Below are 24,335 nucleotides of genomic sequence, written 5' to 3'. Positions count from 1 at the left end.
AGCGGACCAAATTTCCTGTATACCCCTCTCCTCACCTTATTTACATTATGCAATCAATACGTTCACAGATAAATTCAATCTTGCATTTATAATGTTCTTAATAGGGTGCTTTTTCACATATATTGATCATTAAATAAAGATAATTATTATAAAAAGATTTTTATAGTCATTTTAAAGACATATTGACGTGCACGGTATATCCAGCGAAAGGTTATATATTTTTTTAGTTTACTCTGAGCGGACCTTCAAGCCGGGTGGGGGGGTGGGGGGGCTCGTCCGAACCCCCCCTGGCTACGGCCTGATTTCAGTCCCACGCCAACGCGTGAAACAAACAAACTAATTTATAACTGATGAACAAATGAAAAGCTAAGCTGTTGGTGTTTTCTCCCTACGGCCCTTTTCGACATCTTTGTGTAAGCTCACCACCGACGAATCTTGCTTTTCGTTGTTTCTTGCAAATTTCATGCCAAAATGGCGTATAAAGTACAAGGAAATATAGGAACGAGAAAGAAGGGGAACTCAATGGAACTTGAAATGTCCGTGGTAAAAAGAGCAAACATTTCGGTACTCTCAAGATTATCGTACAATCAAGGAAACACTTAAAATAGTTTTTTTTTTCGTGCTAGACTTAAAGTGCTTGTTTAGAATTTTTCTTGAAATTTTACACCCGGAACAAATGTCACATTTGAAAAGATCCGCCCACGATTGCTTTCTTCTAGTCAACATAACTTGGTTTGATATACTAATGAATACGTTTCTTCTAATGATGGGGGATAAAGCCTGCTATTCGGCTCTCATTCGGGGTTATTCGGAAATGCGCCTTGGCCTTCGCGCGCACAGAATTCCCAATAACGGAATTACCGAATGACAAGGGCTGAATTCGCAAATTTAGTGATTGAAGTTAATAAAACCAAAACTGCAAAAGATAAAAAAGCAGAAGCCTAACTTTAGGGGATAATGGTTTTCAATGCTAGCGAAACGCGAGTCATGAACGTTTAAGAAGGCGCTTCACATGCGTATATTTATTTTTATAGGGGGTCTGGGGTTCTCCCCCCCCAAAAAAAACGAGTTCCAGACTTTTAGGAGGCTCGGAAATTGATCGGAGTACCTGTCAAAAAAATAAGGCCCTCCTTTAAACCCTGTATAAAAAATTGAGGCCCTCCCCCCAAATCGACGCTCAAATAAATCGCAACCCTCCCCCAAACATAGCTGGCCTTCGCTCCCCCCTTAAATAATGACCCTTTCCAAGGCCCTCCTTTAAACCCTGTATCAAAAATTGAGGCCCTCCCCTCAAATCGACGCTCAAATAAATCGCAACCCTCCCCCAAACATAGCTGGCCTTCGCTCCCCCCTTAAATAATGATCCTTTCCTTCGCTCCCCCCTTAAATAATGATCCTTTCCTTGGCCACTTCCGCAGGCGTCTCAAGGTGTTATACGCGGGAGCCCTGTGGCAAAAAAGTTGTTATCTAGTCCTTTTCCCATTCCCTCATTCCCTGGGTATGTAAGTGAACGGGGAATATGCCTAAATAAAGCCGAGAGTTTTGATAACACAGACAGCTTACTGATGAACACATTATTTATCTTATTTTTAAATAAGCGAATTTCCATCGAATATTTTTATGTATAATATTCTAGTATATTCTTACTCTAGGCAAAACAAAGATGTGAGCACGTGACTCGCCATATATGGTCTTAAAATACCTGAATTCGATGATTATGTCTATCAGCCACGATCACGTAACCGTCCAGCGTCAGCGCAATACCTGACGGGAACTTAAATTGTCCTTCTATATTCCCCTCACTTCCAAACGTCGCGTAAAACTCGCCTTCCGGGGAATACACCTGCACTCGATGATTCTGAAAATCACTTATGATAATAAATCCCTCGGGATCAATAGCAATGCCCGCGGGACGGTCAAGCCTCCCCTCCCCACTCCCCTTGGTGCCAAAACTCATCACGTGATTTCCGCTAGCGTCGAACTTCACGATCCTGTTGTTCCCCGTGTCGGTTACTAGGTAACCGTTGTCTTGAGTGACAGCTACGTGACTTGGGCAGTCAAGCTGGCCGTCAGCGTTGCCAAGAGAACCGAATGACATGACGTGAGAGCCGTCAAGTTTAAGGACTTGTACTCTGTTGTTATCTTTGTCAATGACGACGAGGTCGCCATCTTGGTTCAGCGCCAATCCACTTGGATGCAAGAAATTGCCATTCTCGGAACCTAGAAACAGGGTCATTAACAATTAGCAACTCTCGCACAATACGAGCAGGTAAAATAGAATGAACAGGAAAAGAAAGTGAAACTCCTACAAACTCCTACGAATTTATCATCATCATCATCATCATCATCATCATCATCATCATCATCATCATCATCATCATCATCATCATCATCATTATTATTATTATTATTATTATTATTATTATTATTATTATTATTATTATTATTATCATCATCATTGTTATTTTTATTATTATTATTATTATTATTATTATTATTATTATTATTATTATTATTATTATCATCATTGTTATTTTTGTCATCATTGTTATTTATCAATCACCATTATAATTGGTGTTGTTGTCGTTGTCATTATTATTCTTTTGTATTTATTGTTATTATTCTTTTTGGGTTTTCATGCGAGAGCAAATGAATAAAAGCTCATCCATATAAAACTCTAAAAGTGTATGATCAATGTTGTGAGCTTTGGGCCAATAGACATTCACCCACCTTTCCTTCCTATCTTGCTGACGAATTTTCCCTCAGGACTAAACATCTGGACTCTATGGTTATCCCAGTCTGACACGATCAGGGTACCATCACTCCCCACCACCACCCCGCACGGGTTCATGAGCTGGCCGTCCTTACTCCCCTTGGTTCCAATATCTTTGAGGTGTTTGCCGAACATGTCAAATTTCTGGACGCGGCAGTTGACGAAGTCGGTCACATAGATGTTCCCGTCTGTGTCTGTGGCGACTGAGCTTGGCTGGCGGAACTCTCCGCTCTTGGTGCCCTAAAACACGAAAGCGATTATGATTATGATTATAATGATTATAATTATGATTACACGAGAAACCTTCTTTATGGCATAAACATGATAAATAAGCAAAGTGTTTAGAGAATTTGAGAATTGATATGAGACAGGGAAAATGGAATTGGAAAAGGGATAGAGATAGAACAGTTACAATCTCCCAAAGCGAGAAGCTATGACCAATGATTGAAGAGAGTCAGAGAATAAAGAAGGTAGGGAGAAATAAAGAAGGGGATTTCCAAAACCTTCTTAGTTTCAAAGGGGGGAGTGAGGGGGGAGAAAGTTTATACAGCCATACAAATTCTCTTCCGCATATCTACTGTTCAATTGATATTGGGGGACGAATTTTAGGGTACAGCCTTCTACTTTATCTTGCGATCTGCTCTCCCATCTTTGCACCCAGCTGGGAGAGAGATCAGAGAAGTACTCGATCCCGGCGTAGTGGCGGGTCCGAAGGTGCTAGGCAGAGAGGCTGGTGAACCCCCTACCCCCTCTACTGCTACCCATTCTTCCCTCCAATTCACCATCTTTTACCTCACATGTATGAGATAAAGAAGCACTCGTTACCTGTGAGCCTATCTTCATAAAGACAGCCATGACATTCTTGTAGTCGATTCCCTCCACGACCTTCACGGTGAATGGACTGCCCTCTATCTGTCGCCCTCTTATCGACACTACAATCACGTGCTTGCCACGTGTCACGGGCGTGTAGCGCACTAGTAGGGTCCCATCTCGCTTGTTGGCCACGTGATTACCAAGGAAGAAGCCCTCTGGTGCTTGGATTATGACCTGGATCGGTGTGCAGTGATCGCCCTCAAACGTGGTGTTCCCGAATCTGTCTTTGGTCTCGATGGTGAAGAATGACTCCACGCCAACTTTACCCGACATCACTCCAAGACCTAAACAGCATACAATTAGCATTGCCACAAGACGGACAGCGTTTAGTTATCATCCGATTTTCGCTAGTCGGTCAACGCTATTTAGATCCTGTTTCAACTGTTTTGACCTCTAATAAGGTCTAACCTAGGTTACGCACACGGCATTTACAGGCTCGTACCCAGGATTTGCTGAAATGGTGAGGGGTTCACGGTCATAGGTATCATATGGAAAAAGCATAGTATTTAAACATTCTTTAATAAGAAATGACCCACTTTTTGGCCGTCTCGGGGGTTGCGCGCGCACCTTGTGCACCCTCCTGTGTACGCGCCTGATTCAAACCTAAAAGAAAATTATTATTTACGGCTGCCACCTGCTGAGTTTACAAACTTACCCTTAGCAATGCAAAGCGAAGCAAATGTCTGTGAAGTAGTCAGGTGACCTAATGTCATGGCAACTTTCTGCACTGCCTCGGAGTCCAGGATGTAGTCAATGACGTCATTCTCCTCAGGCTCCTTGTAGTCAAGTTTGACCCCGTTTAGCTCGTTAAGCCGGTTGGTCATCAGCTGACGGAGCTGGATAATCTCGACCTCGTTTCCATGTAGCAGCACATTTTCCACGAAATCTCTAGAGCTGGTATACCTGTGGTGAGAAAGACAAATGTTGGTGTTCAAAGAAACACTCACCTCATTTTAGAGATCATGGCATTTTTTATGCCTATAAGCTTTTTCTTCTTTTTTTCTCCGGTGATATAAAACGCTGGACTGGCAAAATTACCTATCTCATAATGCGATGTTTCGTTATAGAATTGTGAAAGCATATCAATGAAAAGTCCTAAAAAGTTAAAAAAAATATTTATGCTATTTTAATAAAAAAGTCCTGGATAGATCCCCACTATTTTTAGATAACACGGTAAACAGACCGATGAAAAATAAACCTTTTTTATGACCACCTTGGCCTAAAAAACCCAATACATTTGTTTCAGGAGACTTAGGACCATGTGAACCACGCATCGCGATGTGAATGACGCACCCACTTAGCGCTTGCCACGCACCCACTTAGCGTTCGCCACGCACCCACTTAGCGTTCGCCACGCAACCACTAAGCGCTTGTCACGCACCCACTTAGCGTTCGCCACGCAACCACTAAGCGCTTGTCACGCACCCACTTAGCGTTTGTCACGCACCCACTTAGCGTTCGCCACGCATCCACTTAGCGCTTGTCACGCATCAACTTAGCGTTCGTCACGCACCCACTTAGCGCTTGCCACGCACCCATTTAGCGTTTGTTACGCACCCACTTAGCGCTTGCCACGCACCCACTTAGCGTTCGTCACGCACCCACTTAGCGTTCGTCACGCACCCACTAAGCGTTCGTCACGCACCCACTTAGCGTTCGTCACGCACCCACTTAGCGCTTGCCACGCACCCACTTAGCGCTTGCCACGCACCCACTTAGCGCTTGATACGCATCAACTTAGCGTTCGTCACGCACCAACTTAGCGTTCGTCACGCACCCACTTAGCGTTCGTCACGCACCCACTTAGCGTTCGTCACGCACCAACTTAGCGTTCTTCACGCACCCACTTAGCGTTCGTCACGCACCCACTTAGCGTTCGTCACGCACCAACTTAGCGTTCTTCACGCACCCACTTAGCGTTCGTTACGCACCCACTTAGCGTTCGTCACGCAGACTGAGACGCGCTAAAAGGGGAAGTGTTTATATACCCAAAGAAATCCAATATTGAACAAGCTGGGAAATGTTTATTTTCGATTTTATATTGGACATGACACCCGCTCTTTGCACTAAACTTAGCATGCCAAGGTGATATAGAGCCCAAAAAACTGCTACTGCCACCCTTAAGTTGTTCCTTTTATCTGCGTTTTTTATAGAATGTTTACCCTGTTTCTAACAGCACAACCGAACGAATTTCAGAAGCTTAAGTCAACTTTTCCTTTTTTTTTTATCGCTATCATTCTATAAAAGAGCAGACACTTCGCGGAGAAATACCTACGACCCGTGTTTTATTATTTGCTGCGAAGGTCAGACCAGGCTGAGGCACGGGAGCCGTCCCGCGCGTTGCGGGACTATAGCGTACGACGCTCGACTTAGGAGATGCTGACGAAGTAACATTCTTTGTTAATTGCTATTTTTTATTTGAGAATCGAAGTAAACTACACCGTAAGTTCAACTGTTCAGCTGAAGAATAGAAATAGAGGCTGAGAATTAGATAAACAATGGAAATGTGTAACGAGAGAAATGCATGTATTGCATGTGTCGCTCTTGTTTATTCAAACCGCATATTTTCTGGGAAGTATGATTCGTCACCCTACATCCTATATGCGCCTTACAGCATTACATTTCTGATTTCCTATTCAGCTTCAACGGAATAATCGAGAAAGTGTCTTAAAATAGACCAAGCTTACACTTAGAGGTGTAGGAGAAAAACTTGAGAGAGCCAATATTCGAAGTGTATACGCTGCTAGCAGTATTCCTCTCTTTGTTTTTTCCTACTCCTATCAGCATATCATTGGGGACAAAAGCAAGCGATCACACGAGGGAAGACGTGACATGGCTACAGGAAGATAACAACACCTAAGGCCGGATACGGAGGCGCGTTCAACTCTTGACACATGGTTACGTCTACTCAAAGAGTTCAACCATAACTTGTCGCATACATTTTTTTTTTTTTAAAGAGTAGAAGAAATGGCATGATTATGTCAGAATAATGGAATATTGTTTTGATTTAAAAGCTGCGTATCGCTTGCACTGGACGCTAGAAAAAGTAGCTGAGGATAAGAGAGAAGAAGTTGGCAAATGATCTTTGTTTATTATTTAAATTGACCCGAAAAACTATCCAGGAAAGGGAATAGGAAGGGAAAGGTCGTCGTATGTATGATCATTTATTCAGTAAACTTACTTTGGTATCAAAATTCACTTGGGAATGCATTCTTTTATCGATAAAAAGTGATACCGTATTCAACAGAGGAAGTGTCCCCTATTACGTCACCAATGACTACTCGAATGTGATTCACTTTTCCCCACATTTTTTTGTAGAGGACTGTTTTTGCCTTTTCATTGAATAGAGGTTGGCTGATGTTGGCATCGTTTACACGACTCTATATTCTTTCTTAAGCTAGTTTCGGTAGATCTATTATTGTTGAAGCGATCCTTGTGAAACCGTAGAAGCGAAATGATGTTCCTTTTTCAGCGGAACCGGACGTTCGATTCAGATCATTCGGGTCAAGTGGTCCGTGATGTTATGTGAAATCCTTGCGTTATAAAAGGCGATGTGCACCGAGGCTACATCAGTCTCAAGCCTGCAGAAGCCTTGAGATATAGTGAAGATGGCCAAGCTCATACAAAAGCTGTTTGCTGCCTTTTTAGCGCTGGCGTTCATCTCTGTTGCAATGGCAGAGTATGCAGAAGAAGGTAAGATATTGGTTTAGATGGTTCGAAGTATGTCCGCGGATTAAACATACCTAAACGTAGCTGTCAAACTGACAAACTAGAAAAAACTAAAGAAAAAATAGCGAATAACGTAATTTTGCCGCTTTTGTTAATAATTGTAACTCCTATACTCGTTTTGATATTTTTTGTGAGGCTTACATTATTCGTGTCATTGTTGATTAATCGTAAAGATTAAAGACAAAGCTCTTAACTCAGCCCTTTGTAGCTTTACCACATACTATAACCAGCTGCTATAACGTATGGTATATGTAGAAGTCAATGATTTATAAGCGAAATCAAGCCCCGCGATAAGGTATAAAAGTTGTTAGCTTTGTTATGTTGAGTAACTTTTCTTTGCTTATCTTAGATCAAGAAGCAGGCGGAGTAAAGCTGAGAGTTCGTCGTTGGTTCAGCAATAAAGCCCGATGCGGTAGACGCACATACAACCCACGATTTAGTATGTGCTGCAGAGGACAGATCAGGCGAAAGAGCGGGATCAGTCCCGCGTGTTGCGGAACCCGAAACTACGACGCGCGTTTCAGCATGTGCTGTGGTGGGCAGATCAGGCGAAAGAGCGGGATCAGTCCCGCGTGTTGCGGGACCCGAAACTACGACGCGCGTTTCAGCATGTGCTGTGGTGGGCAGATCAGGCGAAAGAGCGGGATCAGTCCCGCGTGTTGCGGGACCCGAAACTACGACGCGCGTTTCAGCATGTGCTGTGGTGGGCAGATCAGGCGAAAGAGCGGGATCAGTCCCGCGTGTTGCGGGACTCGAAACTACGACGCGCGTTTCAGCATGTGCTGTGGTGGGCAGATTAGGCGAAAGAGCGGGATCAGTCCCGCGTGTTGCGGGACCCGAAACTACGACGCGCGTTTCAGCATGTGCTGTGGTAAGCAGATCAGGCGAAAAAGCGGGATCAGTCCCGCGTGTTGCGGGACCTTGGTATATGACGCTCGATTTAAAAGATGTTGCGGATACAACAGAGTTTGCAACAGAGGCTAAAATAACTAGTAAACAAGCCCTTTTGTGTACTATCTACTATATATTATGTACTATTATACAATGTAGCTCTATAACATAAATAGTGTAACTTTTTCCGTGTAAATATTGGCTGAGATCGGTAATCTAAAAAGTAAGAAAGAAAGAGCTTTTGCCGCAATAAAATCATAAAATAAATACACAAGACTTTGATTGAGTTTTATCAGAGAATGTGTGATTCAAGAATAAGAATTTAATACGGGGCAGGTCTTCCGTTTCAATGGAGTATTTTGTTATTTAACTAAAAAATTCGCGGACGGAAATTGCGGAAGGTGTGTGGCTGGGTTTTTAGTTTCTTTAAATATCAGTTTGACCATTTGTAGAATCAGCCTTTCCTGATACAATATAGATTTTAAAAAAAATATACCGCATAGTTTATGCATGAGGTCCTGAAAAATTATTTTATAGTAGAACTTTATAGACCAGTATCCAACCATTTGGTATACAAACAACCCCAATAAGGCTTAAAAAAGATATTAGGCAGCTTGATTTACAAAAATGATGTTTTTTCGGCTCACCTGAAAAGCTCCATCTCCAACTGCTCTTGCTGAGCCTGCAGTACACCTTCCTTCGACTGAGTCATGTTATCCACCTGGGTTAGCAGTTCCTGCTTGCGCGCGAGTATACCTTTATTTTATTTCCGTTAATAACATCGTCTGAGTTTAGCCTATGTTTATGAGCAGCGGCAGCCCTATTTCTATATTATGAGTATGGCTACAAGCGAACAGGTATTAGGGAAAGTCATTATTTATCGGGGGGGGGGGGGGGGGGGGGGCTGCTAAGTTGAATATTTTTTCTGGTTCAAATATTTTGACCCTCCCCCAATCTAAAGCACAAAAATTGTGACCCTCCCTAAAAAGGCGAAAAATTAAGCCCCCTCCCCCCCAGAACAAAAAAGGTTAAAACAAAGCGTATTGATTAGTTTTGAGTAAATTATATTCTAGTTGTTAGACGCTTTACGTAAGGCACGTTCTTCCATATCACTGCATGAGTGCAGAGACCACAAATGCAATAAACACCCACAATTGTAATAAGAAGTTACCCACAAATATAGTAAACCCATCATTAGCTCCTTCCCAACTGAAATCTTATTTACAGATCCTTTCATACCACCAATCTGAAAAGTAAGTAGGGGGAGTATGAATTTGAAATTCGCAAATTCAGTGATTAAAGTTAATAAAGCCAAAACTGCAAAAGATAAAAAGGCAGAAGCCACACTTTAGGGATAATAGTTTTCAATGCTAGCGAAACTCGAGTCATGAACGTGTAAGAAGGCGCATCACATTCGTTTATTTATTTTTATAGGGGGTCTGGGGTTCTCCCCCCCCAAAAAAAACGAGTTCCAGACTTTTAGGAGGCTCGAAAATTGATCGGAGTACCTGTTAAAAAATTAAGGCCCTCCTCTAAACCCTGTATCAAAAATTGAGGCCCTCCCCCAAATCGACGCTCAAAAAAATCGCAACCCTCGCCCAAACATAGCTGGCCTTCGCTCCCCCGTTAAATAATGACCCTTTCCTTTGCCACCTCCGCAGGCGTCTCAAGGTGTTATACGCGGGAGCCCTGTGGCGATAAAAGTTGTTATCTAGTCATTTTCCCATTCCCTGGGTATCTAAGTGAACGGGGAATATGCCCAAAGAGAGTTTTGATAACACAGACAGCTTACTGAACACATTATTTATCTTATTTTTAAATAAGCGAATTTCCATCGAATATTTTTATGTATAATATTCTTACTTTAGTCATAATTTGCACAATTAGCTATGGCCGTCGGACGCCTCTGTCTCTGTCTCTCTATATTTTTTGTCGCACTAAGATACAAGCAGAGTTTTACGGCCAACTACAACTCCAGTGATGACCCCTCGTCTCTGTGGCGCTATTGCATGGTGAACCACCCCAATGCGCACAACAACATTTCATCTAGTGGACACAAAGTCAAGATTCATTCAAGCCGCGATTTCACAAGATCCCATGCTTGCTCCGTTATCGGTCTCTTACTACTTGGCGGCGACGTGGAAACCCATCCCGGTCCTGCCACCAGCTCAGAATCAAGCCTTGGGTGTATGGTGCTTAACGCACAAAGCCTGGAGAGCTTTAATAAGATCAAAGATCCGAACGAAATACATCGATCCCCGGATCTTGTCTATGCTGAAAATCCCGATATCGTCTGTGTTAATGAGACCTGGCTTAACGACACCATTGCAAACCCAGAAATTCTTCACAGTGGCTACACCATCTACAGGAAAGATCGAACGGAAAAGCGCGCAGGCGGAGTACTGATCGCTATCAAAACCGACGCTTTTAAGACCGTCCGTGAGTTTTCACTCTCAGACGATGCCCGTTTTGTAGAACTAGAAGTCGTATGAGCAGAAATAACTACTAATACAGACCAGAAGATTCTGTTCTGCTCCTGCTACCGTCCACCAAAGCCAAACTCTAACTGGATCGATTTATTTAATAATTTACTAGATCTGGTTTGTGAGCGATACGAGAACATGGTAATCTGTGGCGACTTCAACCCCGGTAAGATCCCATGGGAAACTCCTGAAAGCACAAAAGGCGTTAACGAACTGGCCTTTGTGGAGGCGTTGAACGATCATTACTTGAATCAACAAAACCACTTGCCAACCCGTGGGGACAACATTCTTGACCTAGTGATAACAAGCGTCCCAGAAAACACAAGAGTAACCGAGGTATTGTCTCGGGAGAAAGCGGGAATATTTACTGACCACCGGACGATTCTCTTCGAACACACAGCTTTCATTAAAGCCCCTGCGAAGATCCAGAGGTCTGTCTTTGACTATGGGTGGGATGATTTCAATGGTCTCCGTGCTGCTTTGTCGGCAATCAACCTCTCCTCCTGCTTAGATTACGAGGATATCAACGCAGACTGGCAAGAGTGGAAAGAACTCTTCCTTGCTGCAGTTGCTGACTATATCCCATCTTAGAAACTAAGACGAAATCCTATTCCCTGGATGAACGGCTCGATACTAAATATGATAAGAAAGAAAAGCAATTTCAGGAAGGAAATAAAAAAAATCTCCTACCGACCACCTAAAAGAGAAATTTAAGAACCTGCGTTCGGAAATCAAGCGCATGCTCCGAGAACGACGTGATCAGTTCTTTGGTGGTATCGAGTCTGATGTTAATGCAAACCCGAAACGCTTCTGGTCGATCTTGAAGCACAAGTCGAAATCACGCGCTATCCCTAACTATGTCTCCATGGCTCCAACAAGCGATGGCCCAAGAAGCTCGGCTGAGGAGCCACAGGGGTTGGCGGACCTATTCAACTCGTATTTCGCCTTCGTGTTCTGTTCTTCTCCACACGAAGCCTCACCGTCGCCATTACCATCAGATGAGCCGAGTATCACAGGGCTGCACGTCTCTATCTCGGAAGTACCTTCAACACTAGAATCCCTCGATGTCACCAAGGCAACCGGGCCTGATGGGATATCGGCCCGTCTTCTAAAGGAGACTGCTCCGGAAATCGCACCATCTCTGTGCAAGCTCTTGAACCAAGTCTCTGAGCTTGGGGGCTATACCACAAGAGTGGAAGGAGGCAAACGTGGTGCCTGTGTTAAAGAAGGGCGAAGCAGAACTCACGGAAAACTACAGACCGATATCACTGTTGTCCCTGGTGTCAAAAGCCCTCGAAAGGTGTGTGCTTAGTAGCTTCAGTGATCGACTAAGCGAGCTGGTTAAGGCGTGTCAACACGGATTGCTCAAAGAAAAATCTTGCACATCCAACCTCCTGGAAGTCCTAGACTTCTTAGGGGCTCAGTTGGACAATGGGGGGCAGGTTGATATGGTATATGTGGACATGTCGAAGGCATTTGACAAAGTTTGTCACACACGTCTATTGCAAAAGTTGCGTGACTTTGGATTCGGTGGCAACCTGCTCCAGTGGTTTGCGTCTTATCTGACAGGTCGCCAACATCCAAACCTCTGCCCATCTGCTCCGGCGTCCCACAGAGTTTCATCTTAGGGCCGACTCTCTTCCTAATCTACGTGAATGACCTACCAGACGTAGTCAAGAGTAGCCACATAGCCATGTTTGCGGACGACGCAAAGATTTACAAGCAGATCAAGACACCTGCTGACGCTGCATGTATTCAGTCAGACCTAGACCGTATGGACGCCTGGGCAACCGACGCTGGACTTGTCTTCAACGAGACCAAGTGTAAAGCTCAAAGGTTTACAAGGAAGATGAAGCCGGTCGTGACGAACTACACTATAAAGACCAAAGTAGTCGAGGAAGTGAAGACAGAGCGTGATCTGGGGGTGCTCGTGTCAGACGACTTAACATGGAAGAATCACGTCCACAGCCAAACATCTCGCGTAAATAGACTGATCGGCTACATAAGAAGGAACACAAGATTTTTAAAAAAACACAAATGTTAGGCGTCTTCTATACTTAACCTTAGTAAGACCGCTCTTGGGGTACGCCACCCAGGTGTGGGCCCCTCAGGCAATAGGCCTTATTCAAAATATGGAGAGAACTCAGAGGCGTGCCACTAAGTGCATACTGGAACTTCCATTTTTGACAGAAATATCATACAGCTCTAGGCTCAGATCTCTGCATCTTCTCCCTTTAACGTAGTTTTTTAAAGGGTCCGCAGTAAATGGCCATGTTGTTGCGGCTACCCCGCCTATTGTGGCGAAGCTAATTAAATAAAACAGAGATGTGAGCACGTGACTCGCCAAATATGGTCTTAAAATACCTGAATTCGATGATTATGTCTATCAGCCACGATCACGTGACCGTCCAGCGTCAGCGCTATACCTGACGGGAACTTAAATTGTCCTTCTATATTCCCCTCACTTCCAAACGTCGCGTAAAACTCGCCTTCCGGGGAATACACCTGCACTCGATGATTCTGAAAATCACTTATGATAATAAATCCCTCGGGATCAATAGCAATGCCCGCGGGACGGTCAAGCCTCCCCTCCCCACTCCCCTTGGTGCCAAAACTCATCACGTGATTCCCGCTAGCGTCGAACTTCACGATCCTGTTGTTCCCCGTGTCGGTTACTAGGTAACCGTTGTCTGGAGTGACAGCCACGTGACTTGGGCAGTCAAGCTGGCCGTCAGCGTTGCCAAGAGAACCGAATGACAGGACGTGAGAGCCGTCAAGTTTAAGGACTTGTACTCTGTTGTTATCTTTGTCAATGACGACGAGGTCGCCATCTTGGTTCAGCGCCAATCCACTTGGATGCAAGAAATTGCCATTCTCCGAACCTAGAAACAGGGTCATTAACAATTAGCAACTCTCGCACAATACGAGCAGGTAAAATAGAATGAACAGGGAAAGAAAATGAAACTCCTACAAACTCCTACGAATTTATCCCTAAATTGAACAAATTAACCATTAAGCAACATTAACATCGAGTAAAGTGAACACACATTGTCATTATTATTATTATTATTATTATTATTATTATTATTATTATTATTATTATTATTATTATTATCATTATTATCATTATTATCATTATTATCATTATTATCATTATTATCATTATTATCATTATTATCATTATTATCATTATTATCATTATTATCATTATTATCATTATTATCATTATTATCATTATTATCATTATTATCATTATTATCATTATTATTATTATTATTATTATTATTATTATTATTATTATTATTATTATTATTATCATCATTGTTATTTTTTCATTATTATTATTATTATTATCATCATTGTTATTTTTATCATCATTGTTATTTATCAATCACCATTATAATTGGTGTTGTTGTCGTTGTCATTATTATTCTTTTGTATTTATTGTTATTATTCTTTTTGGGTTTTCATGCGAGAGCAAATGAATAAAAGCTCATCCATATAAAACTCTAAAAGTGTATGATCAATGTTCTATGAAACTGTCTTGAAACGCACCATATCTGGGTAATGCGGTTGTGAGCTTTGGGCCAATAGACATTCACCCACCTTTCCTTCCTATCTTGCTGACGAATTTTCCCTCAGGACTAAACATCTGGACTCTATGGTTATCCCAGTCTGACACGATCAGGGTACCATCACTCCCCACCACCACCCCGCACGGGTTCATGAGCTGGCCGTCCTTACTCCCCTTGGTTCCAATATCTTTGAGGTGTTTGCCGAACATGTCGAATTTCTGGACGCGGCAGTTGACGAAGTCGGTCACATAGATGTTCCCGTCTGTGTCTGTGGCGACTGAGCTTGGCTGGCGGAACTCTCCGCTCTTGGTGCCCTGAAACACGAAAGCGATTATGATTATGATTATGATGATTATGATTATGATTACACGAGAAACCTTCTTTATGGCATAAACATGATAAATAAGCAAAGTGTTTAGAGAATTTGAGAATTGATATGAGACAGGGAAAATGGAATTGGAATAGGGATAGAGATAAAACAGTTACAATCTCCCAAAGCGAGAAGCTATGACCAATGATTGAAGAGAGTCAGAGAATAAAGAAGGTAGGGAGAAATAAAGAAGGGGATTTCCAAAACCTTCTTAGTTTCAAAGGGGGGAGTGAGGGGGGAGAAAGTTTACACAGCCATACAAATTCTCTTCCGCATATCTACTGTTCAATTGATATTGGGGGACGAATTTTAGGGTACAGCCTTCTACTTTATCTTGCGATCTGCTCTCCCATCTTTGCACCCAGCTGGGAGAGAGATTAGAGAAGTACTCGATCCCGGCGTAGTGGTGGGTCCGAGGGTGCTAGGCAGAGAGGCTGGTGAACCCCCTACCCCCTCTACTGCTATCCATTCTTTCCTCCAATTCACCATCTTTTACCTCACATGTATGAGATAAAGAAGCACTCGTTACCTGCGAGCCTATCTTCATAAAGACAGCCATGACATTCTTGTAGTCGATTCCCTCCACGACCTTCACGGTGAATGGACTGCCCTCTATCTGTCGCCCTCTTATCGACACTACAATCACGTGCTTGCCACGTGTCACGGGCGTGTAGCGCACTAGTAGGGTCCCATCTCGCTTGTTGGCCACGTGATTACCAAGGAAGAAGCCCTCTGGTGCTTGGATTATGACCTGGATCGGTGTGCAGTGATCGCCCTCAAACGTGGTGTTCCCGAATCTATCTTTGGTCTCGATGGTGAAGAATGACTCCACGCCCACTTTACCCGACATCACTCCAAGACCTAAAAAGCATACAATTAGCATTGCCACAAAACGGACAGCGTTTAGTTATCCGATTTTTGCTAGTCGGTCAACGCTATTTAGATCCTGTTTCAACTGTTTTGACCTCTAATAAGGTCTAACCTAGGTTACGCACACGGCATTTAAAGGCTCGTACCCAGGATTTTCTGAAATGGTGAGGGGTTCACGGTCATAGGTATCATATGGAAAAAGCATAGTATTTAAAAATTCTTTAATAAGAAATGACCCACTTTTTGGCCATCTAGGGGGGGTTGCGCGCGTACCTTGTGCATCCTCCTGTGTACGCGCCTGATTCAAACCTAAAAGAAAATTATTATTTACGGCTGCCACCTGCTGAGTTTACAAACTTACCCTTAGCAATGCAAAGCGAAGCAAATGTCTGTGAAGTAGTCACGTGACCTAATGTCATGGCAACTTTCTGCACTGCCTCGGAGTCCAGGATGTAGTCAATGACGTCATTCTCCTCAGGCTCCTTGTAGTCAAGTTTGACCCCGTTTAGCTCGTTAAGCCGGTTGGTCATCAGCTGACGGAGCTGGATAATCTCGACCTCGTTTCCATGTAGCAGCACATTTTCCACGAAATCTCTAGAGCTGGTATACCTGTGGTTAGAAAGACAAATGTTGGTGTTCAAAGAAACACTCACCTCATTTTAGAGATCATGGCATTTTTTATGCCTATAAGCTTTTTCTTCTTCTTCTTTTTTTCTCCGGCGATATTAAACGCTGGACTGGCAAAATTATCATCAAAAGTCTCATAATGCATTGTTTCGTTATAGAATTGTGAAAGCATATCAATGAAAAGTCCTAAAAAGTTAAAAAATATATTTATGCTATCAAGTCCTGGATAGATCCCCACTATTTTTAGATAACACGGTAAACAGACCGATGAAAAATAAACCTTTTTTATGACCACCTTGGCCTAAAAAACCCAATACATTTGTTTCAGGAGACTTAGGACCATGTGAACCACGCATCGCGATGTGAATGACGCACCCACTTAGCGTTTGCCACGCACCCACTTAGCGCTTGCCACGCACCCACTTAGCGTTCGCCACGCACCCACTTAGCGTTCGTCACGCACCCACTTAGCGTTCGCCACGCACCCACTTAGCGCTTGTCACGCATCAACTTAGCGTTCGTCACGCACCCACTTAGCGCTTGCCACGCATCCACTTAGCGTTTGCCACCCACCCACTTAGCGTTTGCCACGCACCCACTTAGCGTTCGCCACGCACCCACTTAGCGTTCGCCACGCACCCACTTAGCGCTTGCCACGCACCCACTTAGCGTTCGTCACGCAGACTGAGACGCGCTTAAAGGGGAAGTGTTTATATACCCAAAGAAATCCAATATTGAACAAGCTGGGAAATGTTTATTTTCGATTTTATATTGGACATGACACCCGCTCTTTGCACTAAACTTAGCATGCCAAGGTGATATAGAGCCCAAAAAACTGCTACTGCCACCCTTAAGTTTTTCTTTTTATCTGCGTTTTTTATAGAATGTTTACCCTGTTTCTAACAGCACAACCGAACGAATTTCAGAAGCTTAAGTCAACTTTTCCTTTTTTTATCGCTATCATTCTAAAAAAGATCAGACACTTCGCGGAGAAATCAGACCTTTTTGTAAACGAGACCCGTACCTACGGATACGGTACCTACGACCCGTGTTTTATTATTTGCTGCGAAGGTCAGACCAGGCTGAGGCACGGGAGCCGTCCCGCGCGTTGCGGGACTATAGCGTACGACGCTCGACTTAAGAGATGCTGTGGACGTAACATTCTTTGTTAATTGCTATTTTTTATTTGAGAATCGAAGTAAACTACACCGTAAGTTCAACTGTTCAGCTGAAGAATAGAAATAGAGGCTGAGAATTAGATAAACAATGGAAATGTGTAACGAGAGAAATGCATGTATTGCATGTGTCGCTCTTGTTTATTCAAACCGCATATTTTCTGGGAAGTATGATTCGTCACCCTACATCCTATATGCGCCTTACGGCATTAAATTTCTGATTTCCTATTCAGCTTCAACGGAATAATCGAGAAAGTGTCTTAAAATAGACCAAGCTTACACTTAGAGGTGTAGGGACAAAAGCAAGCGATCACACGAGGGAAGACGTGACATGGCTACAGGAAGATAACAACACTTAAGGCCGGATACGGAGGCACGTTCAACTCTTGACACATGGTTACGTCTACTCAAAGAGTTCAACCATAACATGTCGCATACATTTGTTTGTTTTTTAAAGAGTAGAAGAAATGGCATGATTATGTCAGAATAATGGAATATTGTTTTGATTTAAAAGCTGCGTATCGCTTGCACTGGACGCTAGAAAAAGTAGCTGAGGATAACAGAGAGGAAGTTGGCAAATGATCTTTGTTTATTATTTGAATTGACCCGAAAAACTATCCAGGAAAGGGAATAGGAAGGGAAAGGTCTTCGTATGTATGATCATTTATTCAGTAAACTTACTTTGGTATCAAAGTTCACTTGAGAATGCATTCTTTTATCGACAAAAAGTGATACCGTATTCAACAGAGGAAGTGTCCCCTATTACGTCACCAATGACTACTCGAATGTGATTCACTTTTCCCCACATTTTTTTGTAGAGGACTGTTTTTGCCTTTTCATTGAATAGAGGTTGGCTGATGTTGGCATCGTTTACACGACTCTATATTCTTTCTTAAGCTAGTTTCGGTAGATCTATTATTGTTGAAGCGATCCTTGTGAAACCGTAGAAGCGAAATGATGTTCCTTTTTCAGCGGAACCGGACGTTCGATTCAGATCATTCGGGTCAAGTGGTCCGTGATGTTATGTGAAATCCTTGCGTTATAAAAGGCGATGTGCACCGAGGCTACATCAGTCTCAAGCCTGCAGAAGCCTTGAGATATAGTGAAGATGGCCAAGCTCATACAAAAGCTGTTTGCTGCCTTTTTAGCGCTGGCGTTCATCTCTGTTGCAATGGCAGAGTATGCAGAAGAAGGTAAGATATTGGTTTAGATGGTTCGAAGTATGTCCGCGGATTAAACATACCTAAACGTAGCTGTCAAACTGACAAACTAGAAAAAACTAAAGAAAAAATAGCGAATAACGTAATTTTGCCGCTTTCGTTAATAATTGTAACTCCTATACTCGTTTTGATATTTTTGTGAGGCTTACATTATTCGTGTCATTGTTGATTAATCGTAAAGATTAAAGACAAAGCTCTTAACTCAGCCCTTGGTAGCTTTACCACATACTATAACCAGCTGCTATAACGTATGGTATATGTAGAAGTCAATGATTTATAAGCGAAATCAAGCCCCGCGATAAGGTATAAAAGTTGTTAGCTTTGTTATGTTGAGTAACTTTTCTTTGCTTATCTTAGATCAAGAAGCAGGCGAAGTTAAGCTGAGAGTTCGTCGTTGGTTCAGCAATAGACCACGATGCGGTAGACGCACATACAACCCACGATTTAGCATGTGCTGTGGTAGGCAGGTCAGGCGAAAGAGCGGGATCAGTCCCGCGTGCTGCGGGACCCGAAACTACGACGCGCGATTCAGCATGTGCTGTGGTGGGCAGGTCAGGCGAAAGAGCGGGATCAGTCCCGCGTGTTGCGGGACCCGAAACTACGACGCGCGATTCAGCATGTGCTGCAGAGGACAGATCAGGCGAAAGAGCGGGATCAGTCCCGCGTGCTGCGGGACCCGAAACTACGACGCGCGATTCAGCATGTGCTGTGGTGGGCAGGTCAGGCGAAAGAGCGGGATCAGTCCCGCGTGTTGCGGGACCCGAAACTACGACGCGCGATTCAGCATGTGCTGTGGTGGGCAGGTCAGGCGAAAGAGCGGGATCAATCCCGCGTGTTGCGGGACCTTGGTATATGACGCTCGATTCAGAAAATGTTGCAAATACAACAGAGTTTGCAGCAGAGGCTAAAATAACTAGTTAACAAGCCCTTTTGTGTACTATCTACTATATATTATGTACTATTATACAATGTAGCTCTATAACATAAATAGTGTAACTTTTTCCGTGTAAATATTGGCTGAGATAGGTAATCTAAAAAGTAAGAAAGAAAGAGCTTTTGCCGCAATAAAATCATAAAATAAATACACAAGACTTTGATTGAGTTTTATCAGAGAATGTGTGATTCAAGAATAAGAATTCAAGACGTGGCAGGTCTTCCGTTTCAAAGGAGTATTTTGTTATTTCACTAAAAAAAATTCGTGGACGGAAATTGCGGAAGGTGTGTGGCTGGCTTTTTGGGTTCTTTAAAAATCAGTTTGACCTTTTGTAGAATCAGCCGTTCCTGATACAATATAGATTTTGAAAAATATACCGCATAGTTTATGCATGAGGTCCTGAAAAATTATTTTATAGTAGAACTTTATAGACCAGTATCCAACCATTTGGTATACAAACAACCCCAATAAGGCTTAAGATATTACGCAGATACTGAAAAGGTAACCTCTCCTTTAAGATGTCAAATGGTCGGCCCCTCCTCGTGATTTACGAAAATGATGTTTTTTTCGGCTCACCTGAAAAGCTCCATCTCCAACTGCTCTTGCTGAGCCTGCAGTACACCCTCTTTCGACTGAGTCATGTTATCCACCTGGGTCAGCAGTTCCTGCTTGCGCGCGAGTATGCGCTTGACGCATTCGTCAGCGGCCGAGCTGATGTCATTTTTCACTGCATCTGCGCGTGCTCGTAGCTTAGCCGTCATGGCCTTTACCTCGTAGACCGCGTCTTGTACAGGAGGGATCTTCTTCACGGTGCAGAAGCCGAGGAGGTCGTCTATCAGGATCTTACGGCCTTCAAGAGCGTCTTTTAGGCCTGAAACGAGGACATTATTGAAATAAGTATTAATTACGTGACGTAGCACATTTTTTCAGACCTATCAATTATAATACTGGGGCGTAACAAGGTTTTGTAAAAGAGAAGCATAAAAAAGCCCATAACAAAATATTTCTCCTGTGTTTAGAAAAATACAACATACAATTACTATTGTATTTGAATGGCTAGAAGGGAATGGCTTCCCCTTGCCCCCTCCCCTCTGCATTAACAACAAGTAGATTAGACTGATGGAAAATCAAACATTCGCAGCCCTTTCCCTTGTTATTTTGTCATTTCATAGGATAAATGGATTATCTTAGTACTATTCTTTGAATGTAATGTTTGGCTTTGTATAGCGCACTTTAACATACAAAATGATTGAATGCGCTTCACATGTGACTGACTTAACTCATCAGTGGCATTTGTATAGCGCACTTTAACATACGAAATGATCAAATGCGCTTCACATGTGACTGACTTTACTTATCTAATCAGTGGCATTTGTATAGCGCACTTTAACATACGAAATGATCAAATGCGCTTCACATGTGACTGACTTTACTCGTCAGTGGCATTTGTGTAGCGCACTTTAACATACGAATGATCAAATGCCCTTCACCTGTGACTGACTTTACTCATCAGTGTGTAGATACTGACTACTCCACGCAGTTTACGACAATCATGAGTGTGGATGAGTGTGTAAGCATTGTCACTGAAGATGGTACCACGGGCCAGCGTCCCAAGCGGTTTTTTTTACGTCCCCCAATACAGGTTAATGATGTGTGGTGAGAGACGGGACCTCCGGCCTAACGTCCTTACCCGAGAAGACCAGGAATGCGTAGTCCCCAATGCAGAGAACCAGGTTTATTACACCTCTTAAAAAATCCCAAGTTGACCCTCTTGCTTGGGAAGCGAAGCCCGTACCACTAATCTATAGCGCGACTAGAATTATTGTCTTTAAACTTATCAAAAAGTGCATTGTGCTTTTTGTATCCCAACCCTTATACATAAAAGTGGCCCTATATATAGTTACTACCCTACCCAGGCCCGTACCCAGGGGGGGAGGGGTGCAGGGGGTGCGAACGCATCCCCCCCACAACGGCCGAAGGTCCACTTTCGGTTCTCAATGGACGTGCTGTTTGTAGACAAAACTATAAAGCATAAGCTAGATCACTCTGGTATGTAGCCAAATCCGACTATAAACGTCCCATGGAGATACTGCGAAGGCAAAAAATCCCTTTTTGTTCTTTCGGGGATGGTCAGATCTTTATCAGAGAACTCATTCCCTCCTCCCCTTCGGAACATTTAGGTCTTCTTTTTAGGATTTCGCACCCCCCTCCCCCCCACCCATGAAAAAATCCTGGGTACGGGCCTGCTACCGTACACTATCTTAGTTACGGATCTTGGTTTACACAATTAATAAAAGATAAATCTAAAAATATGACCACACAACCAAAGCTCTGGCCATAGCTGTGTTTATGGTTTTATCTTCTAACTTGAGGGAAGGGCATTCTCGAGCAATTCTTATGTATGTACAAGGATTGTCTATGGGTATCCTTTGTAGAGTACTGTTACATAATGTTATGGACACATCTCGCAGGTGTTCGCTTAATTCATAGCAGGTAACACGCCCAGTTTTAACAACAGCAAGATTTTCAAGTCGACACCCTAATATTTACTCTTTTCGGACATCCCTCTTTTGTTATTAATTTCATCTTCAGACCTTTTTTATCAGTGTTCGTTCATGGGTGTATGTTACACTCCAAAATCGTTCACACTTTTTACAGGAACAACAAGGTCAGAAACACAGTTGACCCTGTTTTTGATTAAAGGTAAAATAAGTGTTTTGTAAATAAATACACCCATCTTCGATAATCCGACAGTGCAATTAGTATTCAACAAATTTATGGACCACGGCTACTGACTCTTACCCTAGTTGTTGACCTCTTATTTGTGTTATCACTGATTTTCTTGCGATTCAAGAGTGCGAATACATCTTAGGTGACTGACAAGTGGATTCTCGAGGTTGATCGTCATTTGACGTTTACTTCCTCTCTCCCCCCCCCTTCCCTCACCACAAGTGAACAAGTAATGTTTTTGAAGTTGACAACCGTATATTTTCGAATATTTCGATATTTTCGGTTAAACTCTTTCTCAAGAATATATGTCTCTGATAGTCATTTTGCTACTCATAAAAGCTGCCTAAGAACGAGAGTCACAGTTTTTCTAGGCATATAGGTGAAAAAAGAATATCAGAGATTCACTGGTAATATTTTTAACATGTGCATCCCTACATTCTAATGTTGTCAGGGGCGATGTGAGCTAGGGGCGTGGCAGGAGCCCCTACGCGGGCCAGGGCTTCCTTACCTTCCTAATGGACCCACCTCTAACTATGAGAATAAAAAGACTAAACAAATGAATCACTGGCCATCTTACTGTTGTATCTGTTAGGGGTGTCGTAGGTTACTGTGGATGGCTATAAATTGGAATGTTCTTATTTTTCGAGTGCTAAAAATACAGAAGTTCTAAACACCGTATGTATCGACAAAACGACAATGAAATTGGTGGGAATTGTATTTAGAGCATATCACGAAAATGTATAATGCAAAAGTTATGGCTGAGGAAAGTGCGTTGGTTTCTCTCTCACAAGTTATCTGCTCTCTTACCGGCGTATTTGTGACCGCGATGATCAAGAATAGTGCACTCACGGCAGATAAGGCCCTCGCACTCCAGACAGTAAAACATGAACATCTCATCTTTGTGTTGCATACAGAAGGAAGGGCGGTGGAGTGTCTTTCTGTCCGCCTGCAGCGTATCCAAAGACAGGATCCTGTGGTCCTTGGTCACACGGATTCTTCTGTGTGCGTGAACACAGTTAGTGCAGAGGAACTCAGCGCAGTCAAGGCATCTGGACGTGGCATCGGACGCATCCTCGCAATTCGTGCAGTGTAGGATGTACTCCTTGCTTGACTTCACTGAGAGTTGATCAAGCGCATTATTCAAGAGGAAGTTACTGGGTAGTGACTCTACACCGGATTCGGGGATCGGAGTTGGTTTCCTACATAGAGGGCAAACAATGGAATTTGTTCCCGCGCCTAGGATGTCGTGGGTCCCAAGACACTTTTGGCAAAAGGTGTGTAGGCAGTCTAGGATTTTCGGTTCGGTGAAAACTTTGTGACAAGCGCGACAGTTAAGCGACTGAGGGGAATATCCCTCGTCACGAACAGTCGCCATTGTGTTTTCACCCGAAATAAAATTCTAAAGGACGAATTCTATAGAATGAAATGATTATTTCATGAGCGACAGGTCCTCCAAATATTCGCTCCTGTTTTGGCCCACGAATCACTTAGCAGTGATGTAAATATTTTGAATAATTCAACCAAGATTTGTATTTTTATTTCGCCAACTTTCGTAAGGCACGTCGACTGAAAAAAACGTTTTAATTTCGATAAGAAATTTTTCATTGCCGCTATTTCGGCGATAAACCGTTTTCCGTAACAGTTATGTTGACGTCTCATTCGATCTAATCTTTCCGCTCCGTTGATTTTTCGAACCTACCGGCTTTCAAGTCTCATAAACGTTCAAAGAAAAATAGCATGTAGACAATAATTCAACTTTCACAAAAGTATTTTTCTTTTTTCTGATCGTTCGTTTTCTCCTCGTGATTTTGTTCATGGATTTATGTGGAGATATTGTCACGGGCAAGCAGGTGTTTTGCGACCTTTGCTGGTTTTTAAAGAAAAAAACATGAGCAGCAAAACAAAGTCAATTTGTTCAGGGCTTTGCGCTGGTGAAAAAGGGCGGGAAATTTTCACGCACGCGACTCCTCACTGATCAACTCGTTGTGCCGCTATTTGCCTTAGTTGCGTAAATGTAAAATTTACGATTTGATATTACTTGTGCGAAAAACTAGAATTAGATTATACTAAATTTGAAGGTAAACA

The 24,335-nt window shown here is 42.9% G+C and overlaps 4 protein-coding genes across 4 annotated transcripts; 2 read left to right on the top strand and 2 right to left on the bottom strand.

Annotated features, from left to right (window-relative positions):
• Nucleotides 1-1,563: 1,563 nt before the first annotated feature.
• Nucleotides 1,564-7,710, bottom strand: LOC125567887 (E3 ubiquitin-protein ligase TRIM71-like). Its single transcript, XM_048728799.1, has 5 exons — nucleotides 7,689-7,710; nucleotides 4,302-4,551; nucleotides 3,599-3,930; nucleotides 2,731-3,013; nucleotides 1,564-2,220 (listed from the first exon to the last, which is right to left on the bottom strand). The coding sequence occupies exons 2-5, from the start codon at nucleotides 4,468-4,470 to the stop codon at nucleotides 1,694-1,696; spliced, it is 1,311 nt and encodes a 436-aa protein (XP_048584756.1). The 5' UTR covers nucleotides 4,471-4,551; nucleotides 7,689-7,710; the 3' UTR covers nucleotides 1,564-1,693.
• LOC5519837 (E3 ubiquitin-protein ligase TRIM71) lies at nucleotides 1,564-23,674 on the bottom strand. Its single transcript, XM_048728797.1, has 7 exons — nucleotides 23,058-23,674; nucleotides 20,097-20,391; nucleotides 15,926-16,173; nucleotides 15,224-15,555; nucleotides 14,356-14,638; nucleotides 13,077-13,631; nucleotides 1,564-1,665 (listed from the first exon to the last, which is right to left on the bottom strand). The coding sequence occupies exons 1-6, from the start codon at nucleotides 23,623-23,625 to the stop codon at nucleotides 13,105-13,107; spliced, it is 2,253 nt and encodes a 750-aa protein (XP_048584754.1). The 5' UTR covers nucleotides 23,626-23,674; the 3' UTR covers nucleotides 1,564-1,665; nucleotides 13,077-13,104.
• Nucleotides 7,175-8,537, top strand: LOC125567888 (galaxin-like). Its single transcript, XM_048728800.1, has 2 exons — nucleotides 7,175-7,339; nucleotides 7,725-8,537. Exons 1-2 carry the CDS (start codon nucleotides 7,255-7,257, stop codon nucleotides 8,357-8,359), a joined length of 720 nt encoding a protein of 239 aa, XP_048584757.1. The 5' UTR covers nucleotides 7,175-7,254; the 3' UTR covers nucleotides 8,360-8,537.
• Nucleotides 18,401-19,672, top strand: LOC116603470 (galaxin). Its single transcript, XM_032364690.2, has 2 exons — nucleotides 18,401-18,559; nucleotides 18,944-19,672. Exons 1-2 carry the CDS (start codon nucleotides 18,475-18,477, stop codon nucleotides 19,492-19,494), a joined length of 636 nt encoding a protein of 211 aa, XP_032220581.2. The 5' UTR covers nucleotides 18,401-18,474; the 3' UTR covers nucleotides 19,495-19,672.
• Nucleotides 23,675-24,335: the final 661 nt, after the last annotated feature.

The sequence above is a fragment of the Nematostella vectensis genome, chromosome 6 (assembly GCF_932526225.1).
Source record: "Nematostella vectensis chromosome 6, jaNemVect1.1, whole genome shotgun sequence".
NCBI lineage: Eukaryota > Metazoa > Cnidaria > Anthozoa > Actiniaria > Edwardsiidae > Nematostella > Nematostella vectensis.
This window is presented reverse-complemented; position numbering and strand designations above follow the sequence as displayed.

Bases quoted from the DNA above. Each gene is read 5' to 3' on its own strand.
- LOC125567887 (XM_048728799.1), bottom strand. From the start codon at position 4,470: ATGACCAACCGGCTTAACGAGCTAAACGGGGTCAAACTTGACTACAAG. The intron at 3,931-4,301 runs GTAAGTTTGTAA...TATGCTGTTTAG, and splicing joins TTCGCTTTGCATTGCTAAGG to GTCTTGGAGTGATGTCGGGT. The intron at 3,014-3,598 runs GTAACGAGTGCT...TTCGTGTTTTAG, and splicing joins TTATGAAGATAGGCTCACAG to GGCACCAAGAGCGGAGAGTT.
- LOC125567888 (XM_048728800.1), top strand. From the start codon at position 7,255: ATGGCCAAGCTCATACAAAAGCTGTTTGCTGCCTTTTTAGCGCTGGCG. The intron at 7,340-7,724 runs GTAAGATATTGG...TGCTTATCTTAG, and splicing joins GGCAGAGTATGCAGAAGAAG to ATCAAGAAGCAGGCGGAGTA.
- LOC116603470 (XM_032364690.2), top strand. From the start codon at position 18,475: ATGGCCAAGCTCATACAAAAGCTGTTTGCTGCCTTTTTAGCGCTGGCG. The intron at 18,560-18,943 runs GTAAGATATTGG...TGCTTATCTTAG, and splicing joins GGCAGAGTATGCAGAAGAAG to ATCAAGAAGCAGGCGAAGTT.
- LOC5519837 (XM_048728797.1), bottom strand. From the start codon at position 23,625: ATGGCGACTGTTCGTGACGAGGGATATTCCCCTCAGTCGCTTAACTGT. The intron at 14,639-15,223 runs GTAACGAGTGCT...TTCGTGTTTCAG, and splicing joins TTATGAAGATAGGCTCGCAG to GGCACCAAGAGCGGAGAGTT. The intron at 13,632-14,355 runs GTGGGTGAATGT...CCCTGTTTCTAG, and splicing joins CAGCAAGATAGGAAGGAAAG to GTTCGGAGAATGGCAATTTC.